Raw genomic sequence first — 16246 nt, 5'->3', positions numbered from 1 at the left:
TCGGCTCCTGCTCATGTCTAGGTGAGACCGTCTCCTGAAGCTACAAAACCTGGCAACCCCTAGAATTTATTGGATGCTGTCAAACTTTCAAGACGGAAACTTAAACAAACCCCCCCCCCCAAAAAAAAACAACAAACAAAAATCGATTATTGCTTTCGAGTACAGGTATTGTTTCTATTTTGAGGCGAAGTGAGCCAAGTTGTGCGAGTTTCCATCAATCTTGGAGCCATCCGGTTGTAACCTGAGCTGTTCGGCCATCTCTCAGAGGGACAGTTGGAGAGTTTCTGACACATAAAGAGCTTTTAACCAGGCAAAATGCTCCCTCAGGCAAGATCTTGGTGGCGTCCGAGTGTGAGCGTACGTGCATGCTCCCGTGCGCGTGCAGTGCCTGTCTTCTGCACAAATGCTAAACAGCGTTTGGATTTCAATAGCCTCAGCAGAACTCCGCAGGGAATAAATCATTGCTACAAACACAGTAACTAAATCCTGAGTGGATGGTTGCACAGAAGTGTTATCTGCAACATCTTAAAAGCCTGAAACTAGAGACCACATAACACACACGCACACACCCACACCCACACACACTTTCACTGCTTAAATGGAATAAAGGCAGGGATTCAGTAATGACAGAAGGATTACTTTCCCAGAAGCATCATGATCAACACTGTTCCAAAAAAGTTTAAATCCTGCAAAATGGATCCAGTGTTCAGTGCTGTCATAATTGATTACATTTGATTATAATCAATAATTAAATGTACAATCCTTTATTCAGGACTGAATAAAGGATTTAGTTTTCTAACTTATTACTGGTGATTCTAGCAGAATTAAAGATTTTGGCAGTGGTTGCCTCTAGTCAAGAGTAGCTGGACAGGAAGCAGTGCAAAGAGAAAAGGGGAAGACGTGCAGTAAGATACCGGGGGCTGGGAACTGAACTGAACGTGCAGCATCTACGTCGAGGAGTGTAGCCTGAGCATACGGTGTGGCTCTCTACTGCTGAGCCATGTCATGCTGCAGTATGGACAGATTAAAAAAAAATAAAATACATTTTTCAGTATGCCACATTAATTACTCCAAGGTTCATATCTATTACTGCATTTATTGCAGAATAGATCAAATATTGGAGTATTTGATCAAATACTTGCATAATGCTTGAAGCAGACGCCAGACGTTTGCAACTTTAAGTCATACTTTTGGGTGTTTTTTATGCTGGGGAGTTTGTGTTTGCTGGAAAAAGAAATGTTTTACACTAAGACAAAACATTATACCAGCGAATCTCAAACTGCATATAAACAGATGCAATCATCAAATTTACCAGAACAACTCAAGTTTATACATTTGGCTAAAGCTTGTTTTGGAAACCAGCTGCTATTGTCGTCTGCCGTGGCAAGTGAGCAGTGCGCTTACTCTGTGGCGATATTCTAGAGCCAAATACAGGAAAATCGTAAACATGCATACATTTAGAGCAACTATCTTTATGATGCACTGCATTCATAGGGAGTTAATTGTGCAGCAATCGTTGGTACTTAAAAAGGATTCAACCATCAAATGTTATCGACTAAGTATACTTAACTCCTCTTTTGTTATTTATCTTAGTGTTTCTTGTACACACACATCCCAACTGTATAAAAAAAATGTTTGTTTGACACTAGAAGACATCAAAGTTGGTGCAGTCTGTTTTTGTGAACATCAACCGTCACGTTCTGAAGGTTAATGTGCCCTCTTCATATGCATCAGCAATTTATTTAGCAGCTCTGGATTTAGCAACAAACAGATGACATTTACCTCCATCTTGTTACAGTTTGTGTACGAGTGGAAAGGAGGTTGGACAATGAGCATTTTGTTAGGCCATGTGGCAGTGAGTAAGCAGGAAAGTAATGTAGTGATTATTTCATAGTGTCACAAGGGGAAGGAAATGTATACAATACAGGTAAATATTGGTTTTTGGCCAAAACAGCAAAATTGATATCTAAAATTGGCCCAGACTTTCATATTGGTGCATCCTAATTTAAACATTTGCTAAATTAATTTGCATAAACTGTAAAGTACTTTAATTAGAGATGCATACAGAAATAGACCGAAAATCAGAATCAATTGATTTTAAGCTGAATCCAATCTTTTCCACCTAGTCATCACTTCTTATTTACAGGCTGCAGGACAAGAAAACTGGTTGTGGAAGTCATTACTCAACTTTAAAAACAGCTAAAATCAGTCTTGGCAGGTCAGAGTTTTACAAATATGCTTGTCAGAAATCACACTCAACAAACCTCTGATCGTTGCAGTAATTTTAATATGGGTTTTTAGTAGGAACTGCAGAAGAGTAACAGGCGAGAGAAGATTTGGACAGTTTTGAAAATTATATTGAGGGAAGTGGGAAAAAAAATACCGAGAAACAAAATATTAGTGAGAAGATGAGGAGGAGACCTGCTGAAAAAGTGTTGGCAGGGCCCAAGCAACACATTTATTTTAGCAGCAGAGAAGACGGCGTGGAGAAGCATCTTTGCTTAAACACTTCCACTCCCCGTTAAACCTGCTAATGAGCAACTTCAGAACAGTAACGCAGAACACGAACGTGCTTCAGCAACTGGCGTGATGTCATAATGGCAGCCAAAAGACTAGTTTTCTCTTTGTCCTAAGCCTCGTGGCGATAATAATTTTTTTTTTTACTTAAAGAGAGATGTTAGAAGCGAGTGAGAAACCACTTCAGAGGACGAGTACATGCCCTTCTCCGGATAAGCACATTATTACATTGCCGAACGTAACCCTGTCAGACTTCTATCTGTCTGCACCATCGCAAAAAATCAATGCGGGCCTTAGACTAACTGGTTTATTATTTTTTAATGATTCTTGGAGAATGTCAGAAAGATAGGGGCACAATAAATCAGAGAGGAGGGAGGGGGGAAGCCTTTATTAGAAATCATGATTTAACCTTATCCCTGCCTGCTCCATGGTGACAATCTCAAACTTGGAGTGTACAGCAGCTACATGGCCACCATTTAATGTGTTTGTCAATTAAATGCATGTTGGAGTTGTTAAGGGAAGGTTTACATGGAAGATTTTTTTTTTTAAAGTACCAATAAAATACTCACGTATATCCTCCAGCTACTGCTGTATGTTTTGTCTGCAATGCTATCTCAACAGTGAAGATACTCATGTTTTATATCTGTAGTTATATACAGATAAAGCATATTTAATTGAACTATAAAACATTTTTTTTACCGCAATAAGATCAAACATGACCACATTTCCCATTTTAAGACCAGTTCGTCTTGTCAATTTCTTCTTAAATGTTGACAAAAATATGTTCAAACATTCTTCAAATTGATAAGTTTACCCAGATTTTCTTAGGTTTGGTAGAATTGACTCTGTAGTAGAAATGCATTTTAAACGTTATGACTTTGACCAAACGTTTCGGGTATTTTTCCACAAGCTTCTCAATCATTAGTAGATTTTTGGGTCGTTCCATCAGATGGAATTAGTGTGCAACAGGGTTAGATTGGTAAGGAATGATGCTTGCACACACGTTTACAATCCACAAACTAGTGTAAAGGATTGAGATCAGGGCTTTGTATTGTTCTGAAATCCCTGCATCTCTGGCTCTGGCTTTGCATACGAACTAAATAAAGCAGTGGTAGACATTGTGTCACCAACTTCAGCCTCGCAACTAAAAATCTAATTATTTCTTCGACATTCACCTGTACCCGCGTTCCAAAATGATAGGAAGACCCCCTTAACATTGTTATCGCACAGAGCAAGGCTGTGTGAGACAGCTTTGCATGGGTAAAGCAGTGCACAGAACATTACACACACCTCTGCCATCAGGTGATTTGGGTAACAGACACATAAGAAACAGAGGAAACAACACATGTAGCGCACAGTGTAGCTCACAACAAAAGCCTGGATTGCAAGAGGCTCCCAGCAGTCTGGCTCACGCACTGCATTTTGCAGTTGCTAATGACGACCTACACAAAATCCTAATTGTGGCCGTCATGCTCCATTTGCCCTTATAAAGAAATATATTAAGATCTGTACAAATTTATACGTTTCAGATCAGATAAAATTTAACTCAGATTCTGCCTTTCCAAATTGTTTAAAGACAGTAATGTGAAATGAATGTGAATTTGAAGATACAGTTGCATTGCAAAAGAAAGGTCTCTTTAAACAATGTATGCATATATCTGGTTTCAATCGTTTATTTCTCTCTGCCAGCTCACTAAAGTCGAAGAAACGAGGCAGCACTGAAACTGCAACCAAGGCCAAAATAAGATGATTGCTCATCTAAAAGGCTTAAGGCTTAACTGGGTTGTCAACCTTTCCTTTGCTCCAAGAAACGCCAAGTAAAAAAAAGACACACACAGGCAGCAGCAACTTTATCTACTAACAAAAATTTGCCCTCTTACATATGTTTTGATTTTTTACAGTCTCCCATCCAATACACTGGATTCCAGCAATCCCTCGACGCATTCTGTATGGAAGCCAAGAACAAACACGCAGCTACAGCAGGAGGAAATGCACCTTCAACAAGCAGAGGCAATGCGTCACAATTCATGTGATGAATAGCCAGCAACAGCTTAACTCATGTACAAGTACATTTTTACACAATGGCCCTACATTTTATGAACATTACGCAAATAACCCAAAATAAAGTCGGCAAATTAGAAGGATTTTTTGTGTAATTATCTCACATAATTCAGAATAATTACAACTGTGGGTTGTGGGAGATAAATAACAATTTCAAAGAGGCTATGTGAAATTTAAAATTATTTCACTTACACTTAAAGCCAGTTTTGGGCCATACATTTGGATTAAACCAGCAGGTTTTGCTCATGTGGAGATTTTTTTTTTTTAATGGGCCAGCAGGGATCTAATCACTTTGGCACATCATTACCAGAGTGCCAAATACACATGGGCTGGTATGAGACTCTCACAGGAAAATAGCATAGTACCAAAATATGTAGGTTTTCACTGATTTTTAAAACAAAAAACATAAGGTCTGAAATTACTAAAACTGTGGGAACTTCCTCAACCGAGTATTGTTTGTTTTACTTATTAAAAACTGGATACAAAATAAATCCAAGTTCAATACTAAAGAGCAAGTTGTTTCTAAAGCAGATTCCAAAAGCAACAAGACGCTTTTTTTCTTATTTGTTCTTTGTTTTGTGACCTTTCCTTCTATCAAAGTCCTCCACATCAATTCTCCAATTTGTCCCCTTTGCCTCTACCTCGTCATGTCTCTCTCTTCCCTCCCCAACTTTTCACATTCCTCAATCACCTCCTCGCGACAACACTTTATTATGCAGCAAGACTTCAGAGATGCTGTGAAATCGGCTATTTCATGGTTTTCTTATCACATGTGACACTGTGCACACATCAAACAGCAGGTCCTCCAAGTCTTCCCAGCAGCCGGAGTGTTTCTCGCTCCCATGTCCCTCAGGAGTTCTGTCTCGGTTGCTTTCTACCACCACCAAAAACACAACAAGCACAAAGCCTGAACGCAAAAATGTTGCCATGCGCTCAGTGCAGTGATCAAGGTGCTCACAAGGTAATTACTTTAGAGTCAAAGGCTGGTAGATCAGAGGCAGTTAAACCTCTCATTACGAACGTCGCTACAGGTGTGATGTTATATTTAATAGGACGGGTTTTAGTGGCATCAGAATGACAGCAGTAATCAATGTTTCTCCATCATGGTGCTGCAACGATTTTGTAGTTTCAAAGATGCAGAGATACAGACAAACTACAACCACCAACTCAACCCTGTTTTTGGGGGATTTTTTATCTGATTCACCCACATAAAGAACGGCAGAATTTCGAAACGCAAAAGTAACGATTACAAATTTTTGTTACATAATTTTTTACAAATAAAATTCTGAAAAACGATTAATGTTCTCCTCCTCCGTCTTCCCAGTCTTCAGACGTGTGTCTCTACCAGCTTTGGATATTTAGAACTGAAATTTGTGGCTAGTATTATTAAATATTAAATTAAAAAAAAATCTCAAATATTCTGAACTAAGACATTTCATTGCAACTCTGACAACTTGAACCGTTCTTGTCCTGCTGTTTGGTGAACCTCCAGTAAACTCTCACTTTTTGTAGTCTTTTGAATCCGTCCGTCTTCCCATCATTCTGACCAGATAGATTTTTTTATATGAAAAAAAAAAAAAAAAAATCTTCCCACAGCATGAAGCCACTCCCACCATGTCCTACAGTTAGGATGAATTGAAGGTTGTGTGCAACGTTTTATTTTTCGCTGTAAGCATGACAAAATGCTTGTCAAGTTCAAGTAGTGTCAACGCTTCAGCAAGGTGACACATTTTACACCAAGAAAATAATGTACGCTTCCAATACAGTAACATAACATAATGAGGGGGGAAAAAGATAGCAGGAAGCAGTCGTAGCATTAGTGAATTTAGCTGATTGTTGCACTTTTTTCTACAAGCAGTTACCTCACAACTGGCTGTGCAGACAATTTTATTTTCCAGCTCACACAGCATAGTTTGTTTTGATTAAAACTGACTTGAGGGGATTACCTTGTGTTATTGATCCCAAAGTGAGAATCTGTTCACTTTACTGATCCTGATTGTTTCTTGCCCTTCAACAAAAATATTAAAGTCCAGTTTGGTGTAGTTTGCACACTGCCGCCCTGCCCCCATATGCGCATAGTACTGTTTTATTTGTTGCAAAAATATTTGGTGCAACTTCAAAACTTAGTTGCAATATTGAACACATGTGCAACGCAGATGGTTAATAAGTATACATGTATTCAATGAAAATTAAGGTATGTATTTTGGCAACGTTGTAACCTTTTTCATTTTCTATACAACAACTAACAAACCTGCAGCATCAACACATGTGGTCTGTTGATTTTGAAGGTGGCGTTTGATGAAATGTAATGATTGTGGCTTGTTTCACAATTGGTGCCTCTGTAATGATTTTATGGTGTAAAGCACATTGAACTGTCGTGTTGCTGAAATGTGCTATACAAATAAACTGGACTTTTTCTTTTATCTAGATGCTGACAAAAAAAAAAAAACAATAACAAAACACAGATGACTGAATACTATTTTTCCATGAAATAAGACTGACTAAACAGGCTAATCTTCAAGGAAGATACCTTTTAATTTAAAGTAGTCAGCGGTCAGAGTTGGACAATTTTCACTCAATCAGCTTTGATCAGCGATTAGTCGGTCAAGTCCTAAACAAAAACATGTGCTTTTTTCTTCCATCTGTTAAATTATATTATCTGGATCAAAACTGACCATAAGACTATGAATTATATTGCACTTTTTTGAGGAAAAAACTGGTAAAAAGATTTTTAAAAAGTTTGGTTCATGTGCTTTGATGCATATCTGGGTTTATCTCAAGTTCATTTAAGCAATCTGAATGTTTTAAACACAACTGTTCTGACTTTAATAGCTCGTGATTTTAAAACAATTCAGCGCCATATCAGGTTACTAACCACGGCTCTAGCCTAACCCACCCATTGCCAAAGAGCCGCACAACTTATCTGCCTGCGTCTCCTGAGTGTAATCTAACTTAATCCCAAATCTCCATTTGGTCGTGTGACTGGCTAATCCAGCTACAACTTCAATAACCTGAAATTGAGTTTTATAGCCTGGTGTAATCCACTCAGTTCGCTGACAGCCGTAGTGACAAGACATTTAGAGGACTGTCAGCGGCCTTGACTGTTAGACAGCCATCTGCCTCCGTCTCTATCTGTAGGCATCCGCCTTCAACACATACCATATCTGCTATCTGCCCTTTTACAACCACTACGACTCCTACTGAGGCTGCTAGTAATACTACCTACTGTTCTTTGAATCCCAGCATGCCATCTGTTCAGCAAAACGCAGCAAACCCTATCCTTCAACACAGTTTGTTTGTTTTTTTTTCTTCCGCTTTTCCTCCAGATGGAAGCCTAGGGGAGGAGAACTGTAATCTCGTGTCTCTCTCATTTCATTACGATGTGAGCTAACCAGATCATTATAAGCAAATAAAAGCTACACAAGTGCATACCTGCTATAAATATGATAATGTGTTACGGAAGCAAATATGAGCTCTGTTTTTCATTTTAAAAAAAGGAGCCCTAAAGCAGCTATGACACAATATAAACATACATTTATATGCACTGGAACAAAAACAACCTCAACCTGTTTTTGCCGAGTCTGACATTAAATCACACTAAACTTCCTTGGGCCTGCTAGCATTACCAAAAATAACTTATATTTGCTAAATGCCAAAGCAATGAGAGATGCAACGCGATAAAGACAGAGTTTTTGCAACCTTTCTCAAATTCAGATGTTAATGACATTTTCTCATTTATTTGTTTTTATTTTATTTAAAGTTATGGTTTGGGTAAAGCTTTTGGTTTTTTCTTCTTAATGCCATTTACTTTGGGAAGTATATGATACTGCCACCACTGTACTTTAAAGGTGGGGTAGTGTTGGAAGGGTTGGAAGCCTCCTCCTTTCTCATTTAAATACAAAAACAGTGATTAGGGCCAAACAAATCTTTGGCCCTAACCAAGTCTGGCTATACTTTAATCAGACCACTGAAAACTATAGTCAGACTTTTCTTTTTCTTTTTTGTTTTTGGAGAAATTGCTTTTCCACTATTTGACCCTCTCAGCCATTCTCCTGATGTCTTGGTGTCACACAAAGAAGCATGTTTACGGTTTTCACCTAAGTACACCTAAAAGTGTAATGTTTTGAATTAACTTTAAATTAGAAGCATACAAAATCCATAAAATCATTCTTTAAGGTTCTCTATATTGTTCAAGGGCATAAAAAATAGCAAAAAATAAATAAATAATAAAATTCTGTCTCGTTATTCTTGCATTTAAACATAAATCCTTTCGGCAATGCTAACTGACACTAAGTCAGTGTAACCTGGGTAAGTGCGTAAGCAAATGTCACGTCAATGCTTCTTTCCATTGTCCAACATCAGGGTGGTCTATTGGGTTTAGCCACTTTACTAGACATTTGGTCAGGAGTGTGTACATAAAGTATTTCTCTTCCTGCGGTTAACAAACTGCTTTATCACAATGATTTATCACTGCTGGCATGAAAGAGGCATAACACCTGCTACCGCACACAGAACCCATACACACAACAGCTTGCAAATCAGGAACATTCATTATGCCACAGATTTCTGTGAATCTTGTTTATGGAATGTTTCCCCCCCAAATGAAGGGACCAAGCTGCTTTTTTGATGACATATCAGACAGCAAGGCATTTTTTTTTTCTGTTGTTGTTGATAACAGGGACAGTACATAAGCGAAAATTAATACAGCGACAGATCTGTTGGACAAATACTGTGATAATTTGATCATCTGGAGTCTTTGTTTTCACACTCGGCTATTTGTTCCTGGAAGCAGACATGCTGATCTGCGTTGGCTGATTAGACGGAAGATTTAAAAAAATGCTCGGCAACAAGCAATAATGTTCTATTCTGCAGGAAAAACTATTATCACGGCTAATGTTCTTTCAATAACTGTACATGTATGAAAAAGGCGATTGTACCAGACGAACTGGAACGTAAACTGCACATGTACAGTCTGACAATGCTCAGTAATCACGACAGAAATGACGTGCAACGTACCTGCCTGATTGGTTGTCACATTAAGTGTCACATACTGCTTTGCATGGTCTTTGGCAAGCTCAGACACCCCATTGATGGCCTCCAACAGGAAACTGTAGTTGGTGTGCGACTGGAGGTCAGCCACCATCACCGAGGTGTTCGAGAGGCCAAGTCTGCGTGGCAGAAACCGCACGTTGGGGCCGCACTCCTCCAGTCCTCTGCCGTCTGGTAAAACACGTCTGCACAGGATGTTGTAGCGGATGTCCTTTCTGCTACCCGTCTCCACTGGAATGGACCACTCCAAAAAGACACTGGTTTCATTGACGTTGGAAATTGCATTCCGTGGTGCAGAGGGAGGACCTAAAACAAAGACAATTTAAATACATCATCACAAAAAAACAATTAGTTATCTATCAGATGGCTATTATGAGTTAGCCATCGGATTAACTAAAAACTGCAGGAAAGAGTATCAAATATAAAGTATCAATATATTGTATGCTAAGGATTAAATGTCAAAATACACCATCTTGCAGATGGAGTATTTGTCAAAAAATGTTTCTCTAAATTAAATAGTGTGGAACCGTAGTATTTTTTTGCTTCACGTTATTTTAAGAACATCGGATAGCAGTCCACACATGGTGTCCCACATTACAAGTAAATTTGTGGAAACAAAATAGGTGTTAAATCCTTACGTGTGCAGGCCATACTAGGAGGGTCAGAGTCGATCTTATAATATCCATCTTCACAGCTACAGGCCGTGGCCCCCATCTGTCTGGCCACACTGTGGGGTGGACATTTACTGCAGGCTGAAGACTCCAGCTGTGAGCGGTAAAACCCCATTTTGCACACTGAAAGACAGAAAAGGTTTTGCATGGGAAGTTCAGTGAAGGAAAAATGAGACGAGGAGGAGACTTCAAAACAGTAAAGAGTAGGCAGGCCCAGGGAGAGACGCGAGATTAAAAGAAGAGTACAAATGTAAAACAGTCTGTTTTTACCCCTTAAGTTTTTTAGTTGGAATTTTAAGTTTTTTTTTTTCCATTAGAGATAACAAGGGTAGAGTCTGAAAAGGAAACAAGGATTTGTCTCACTTCTACCTCTGTTTCTTTTGAAGTCAGATTTCTTCTCATGTTTCTCTTGGGATTATTGTTTTAGTGAACCCACACAGTCTTGTCACACTATTCCTGTTATATTGTCTTCATCAAAAAAGTAAGGCATTTCCCTTACAGTTGTTTTTTTTTTCCCACCCCATTTCAAAGGCTTCAGTTCAGCGATATACAAGTTGCACCTGTCAAATTGTTTGCACTTACATCTGCTGCACAATTATGGGTCCCTGTGTGAAGCACACACAGAACAAACATAAACAACAAGCAAAGAAATGGCATACTGCTCGCCTTAAAAAAAACATACACACCCAATGGCTGATCTAAGTGGGGCAGATAGACAGGAGGACTATGCAGTTAGAATTGCAACGCCCAGGAATACATCAACAATCTGTTGCCATGGCTTCAACCTCAGGTCCATCAATCACTGACTTTTTAGCTTCTTCCTGATATTGGAGGCTTACCCAGACAGATGTAAAAAAACAAAAATAACTAGACAGGAAAAGGTTGTCCACAGATATTTTATAGTTTAGAAATGAATTCAAAGTGAAAGCAAGACAAAGTGTTGCACAATATGCTAACTGAATTAATTCATATTGGAGGGCAATAGATTAACTTCAAAATCTATTTTTTTTAACCATTCATAAACTGACTTAAACTGGCTCTGACTGTAGTTTACTGGAATCTAAAATGTTTTAAATGACTTTGTTGTTAATCCTAATCTTAAACTTCAGATCAGGCCTTAACATTTTGTTTTTGATACCTTTTCGTATTTTCACATTGTTTTACAGGTCTAACTGAAATTAAATTTAAGAGAAATTGATTTGGCTAGTGGTTATTGAGTCATTGTTGAGGCTGGCTTGGATAGCTTTTTTTACCCTTAGTAAATGAAGTTATTAAAAATATATACATTTGGTATTTAGTCTGCTTATTTTTGTCTGAAATTCACCATTACTTATTGAGACATTTGAGTTAGACACAAAAGCTAAAAGTTGAAGAAATCTGTACCGGCGGACATATTTTTTTCATAGCATTGTAGTAAGTATCATAGAGGTGAAAGTAAGTGGGGAGCTATGCGTTTTCTTTCTTTGTCCACAGAATTAAAGACTTGTTTGACCATTGTTGGCTTTGTGTAGCTGTTATGAAGCAGACAGCACCTACATAATATAATGTCTGGTTTGAAGACAGCAAAATAAAGACAAGGAGAAGAAAAACACAATGTTAAAAGTGAATTGGGACAGGAAGAGATAGAGGCCAGGTTTATAAGAATGAGACATGAGGGACACAAAAGAAGGGGGAAAAAAGGAGACAATGGAGGATTGGTGGGATTGTGGGTGTGTGTGTGTGTGTGTGTGTGTGTGTGTGTGGGGGTGTGTGTGTGTGTGTGTGTGTGTGTGTGTGTGTAAGTCGTTAGGTAGCAGTGCCTCTGATTCACCTTGACGGAACCTTGGTCTGTTGTCATGGAACATTACTCTTGAAAAATTCTCCCTCTGCCCTGGATCACTCCGAGTCTCACCTCGAAATCTCTCTCCAACACACACACACACACACACACACACCCACACACACACCTACACAGACACTGGAGAACAAGGCTTTCATAGGAAAAATTGTTTGATATTTGGCAAAGCCAACAAACCCTGATGGACATTGATGATAAAACTAGAACAACTGAATGAATGTTATAGTGATGGTTAAATTCAATTTGAACTTGGCATTTCATAAAGCCATATGTATTTCAATATCACTTTAAGATGTTCATGTCCATTTTAGAGTAGTGGGACTCCAATGTCAAATAATAACCATAAACAAGTTGGTACTTCTGTCTTTTTCAGGACAGAAAAATACTTTTTTGTTAATTTTGGAAAACCTGATTTTCGCCCAACATTATACACATTCCACAACGTGTACAATACACACACACAAACACACACTAATGTATAACTTAACTGCATATTAACCCCCCCTAACCCCTACAAACTCCCATTGTACTCCTCATTGAAAGCTGCCTCGATTCATGAAAATAAATGTATATGCCAGTAAGGTCCAGGTTCACACCATCCACAGTCTGAAGCAAATAAAAAACACGGCCATTTATGGCTTCAAAGAATGGGGACATTTATTATTATTGTAAAACTCACTTCGACCATTTTAAAATCCCCAGAGGCCAGTCAATAAAAATGGGTTGTCAGGTCCTTCCACATAAACAAACAAATCAGATTCTATACAATGCAGTCTTTTGATACAGTGTCACATCAATATATAAATCTTTTTTCACTTATTTCTAACGCACACCTACTATTGTCTGGCTTGCTATAGTTATCCAAACAGCGGTAAAGATTACATTCAGCTGTCTCTTGTAACAGCAGTGATTATTGTTCACATTAGGAATATACGACATACTAGTGTCCGCCATTGTAATATAAGCAGCGGAAGAGCTACATTTTTTTTTTTATTGTGTTGACATTTACTTCGTTCTACTTTACCCAAAAACTAAGATCTGTATTTCTAACAAGATCGACTGAAAGAAGCAGAAAAACGTAATAGACTTCTAGTTTGATTTAACTAATGCATTGAAATGCTTTCCTTCTAGAAGCTGTACATAATTATAAAAAGAAAAAAAAATCTAATTACAATGTGCAACATAGTGTTAAGAAAAATCAATTACATGCCACTAATCTCACAATTTTTAAGGTATTTCACATCACTGAGGCTAATTTTTACGCAGGATAAATAGACTCTTCATGCTCAACAACACAACATTTGTGACGACGTGATATGGCATGTCATACTGACATGAGATGAAATGACTACATTTGCAAGGTGTCATGCAGTAATTTGACTGTCTTCTTTTAATTACGCTCTGAAACATTTTGGGGGTAAACCATTAAGAGAAGCCCATAAAATAACCTAGTGGGTGAAGATGTTTAAAAGCTATTTTCTTTCCATGTCTAAGTCAAATCTAATGCATGCCATCTGTATGAGATCGCATTGTTGTAGGCTATGAATTACAATACTTATCTGTTTTGTACTTAATATATTTAAATAATTTTCCCTTTCAGAAAAAAAAAACCTCATTCACCACACAAGACTTAATTATTATTTATTAAATTAATAAAGCTTAAAGGTCATGTTCAAAGAAAAAAAATGTGCAAACACCTTACCCCCGTTAATTTTATACTGCTGAATTTAACATTAAATTCAGCAAAACAAACGTATATAAAGAATTTTTTTTTTCTTTTTTTTTGGTTTTTTGAAAACCAGAAATGTCTTTGAATCAATGACTGGGTGGAAACCTATCAGCCATTTCCTTTGATTGAATTCAACAACTGAACTGTGTAGTGCAATACTCGGAGTCTAAAGTCTATTCTTATTTCTACTCAGAAAATAGGTACTTTAAAAATGGCTATATGAGGTGTAATTTAGTGAGCAATATATTTTTATTTTATTTTGAAAAGCTTACAGTAGTATTGTAGTTCTTGAGGCAAGTCTTCATGTCAAACCCATATTTTAAACCTCGGTTTTATACAGAATCAACTATATTTTTACGAGTGCTCATCTTTTTCTCAGTTGTGCTGGATACAAGAAGTCAAGATTGGGGCCAATATTAATATTGATGAGTCGACTTCAAACCCCGATTTTGTCAGAACAATTAATATGACAGAAAAGCATAAAGAACATAAGTAAATCACAAGTTTATCTTAAAAGAAATGAATCCTTTACAAGTCACTGAAGTCCTAAACATAACGTCTGAGATCAGCACAGTCCATCTACAGTCACTACATTCCTGACTCGAACCACTGAGCCCATCAGGGGGTGCGACTATCACAAAAAGATACATGAAGGGCATCGATGCCACCTCCTTCGCTAAGAATACTTATTTGGATACGCAATTTATTTACCTAAGACTATTTCATGTTAAAATAAATTGTATTAAACAGATTGTTAGATTAGAATGGGCATCTTAAATCATTTGATTACTTTAAAATCACATAAATGGATTTATATTTATACCTGAAAACACAGACACACTTCCTGTGGTGTAGTTTGTTATGGTCATGGATGGATTCCTGAAATGGCTCACTCCTCATTGTGAATGCAACCTGTGAAGACAGTTTATAGTAGTAACGCGTGTGCGTGTGAGTGTGTCTGCATGTTGCCCTTGGGCAGGCTGTCTTTCTAATGCCACGCAGCTCTTAATGCACGGTGCAAAGGCTAATGGGTAATTAATATGCAATACACACTAATGCGTCTGTATGGATTTGAGAATGCATGTGTGTGTATGTGTACCATTTGAGAATGAGAGGTTAATACGTAATTAATATGCATCACGCACTGGCATCCCAGACAATTAGGGATCCAGCGGTGTCCGTGAATGCTTCTTAACAAACGCCCTGTTTAATTGGAAACATTTCACACTAAACATGTTGATTTATTTGCCCGGCTGTCATTTGAAGGGATTAGGAAGGAAGCTATTAGGGCTGAGTCAGAAAGACGTATTAAGGCTGAGCAGTGGGGTGTGGAAATTAAAAGGTAGATGTAAAGACCACCTACCGCGCATCAACATTGGATTTAAAATCATTTGTCTCAGCATTGGCAAGCTGAGGATGCAAATATTGGCTTAGTACTCTGCGCATTGCAATATGAATGCAGCAAAGCTGGTTTAAGTGGAGCCACTTAAACTCTATGCAACTTATCTCAAGGATGTGACTCCGACATTAAGCCATAAGAAGATCGAAGGGTAGCAAGTTAATAATTCAACTTCAGAGGACATCTAGACATTTTCACCTTGCAATATTTATCTAGTGCGTTAATATCCAAAGCATAAGTTGTGAAAGTGCAGCAATTTCAAAATATATTATCACTTTTTGTCACCATACAAATACAAACTTCAATTTATTTTAAGATTGTATGCGTATAACATATTGCGTTGCTTAATTTTGCAATACTTTGTGTGCTCATCTAAAATCCCAATAATCAACAGTTTGTTTATACCATGACAGATGCTAAAAACTGCTTATGAATATGTTTGCAAGGCACTTTATATTTTGGGTATGTACCAGTCCTGAAGTCAAGTAAAAGTGATTGACATAAATGAGAATAAAATGAAATGGCTTAAATTGCATTCGCGCGCATTACAACTAATCACAACCTTCATTTCTGATCATAAAGATAGTAAGAAAGTAAAAATTCAACAAAAGAAACAAAAAAATAGCACGGCTGTGTTTCACTGTGATGCTTATATTGTTAGCCGATAGGATTGTGAAATAATAAACCAGCAGAACAAACAGTAAATATCCTCTTCCTGTGTTTGTTCAACAGTAAACTACTGGTCTAAGAAACGTAAGCAAAGTGTGTGCTGGACTTTTCTGAGGTTGTGCATACATGAGGGTTTCATACCTTTATGTATCATTGTTGTCATTCTCTGTTTAGGTGCAGGCCCCTGCATGTGTCCGTGTGTTTTTGCCAATGCATGCACATATTTGTGCATGTCACTGTGTGAACACTAACAAAGACGGATGATAATACAATAATAATACACAATCAAGTCAATGGGGATTTCCTGTCCGTGA

General features: G+C 37.8%; 1 protein-coding gene across 1 annotated transcript in view; it reads right to left on the bottom strand.

Moving 5' to 3' along the window:
- unm_sa34860 (un-named sa34860) overlaps nucleotides 1-16246 on the bottom strand; it is a 66196-nt gene that overhangs the window by 24419 nt on the left and 25531 nt on the right. Inside the window, exons 4-5 of the mRNA XM_014980486.2 lie at nucleotides 10266-10421; nucleotides 9595-9933 (exon numbers count right to left, since the gene is read on the bottom strand). Of these exons, the coding sequence (XP_014835972.1) occupies nucleotides 9595-9933; nucleotides 10266-10421 (495 nt within the window). The remainder of the gene's footprint in view (nucleotides 1-9594; nucleotides 9934-10265; nucleotides 10422-16246) is intronic.

This window comes from Poecilia mexicana, unplaced genomic scaffold (genome assembly GCF_051168715.1).
Source record: "Poecilia mexicana isolate PSO_F unplaced genomic scaffold, ASM5116871v1 scaffold_12, whole genome shotgun sequence".
Classification (NCBI taxonomy): domain Eukaryota; kingdom Metazoa; phylum Chordata; class Actinopteri; order Cyprinodontiformes; family Poeciliidae; genus Poecilia; species Poecilia mexicana.
The sequence above is the reverse complement of the archived record's forward strand: the minus strand, read 5'-3'. Positions and strand labels throughout refer to the sequence as shown.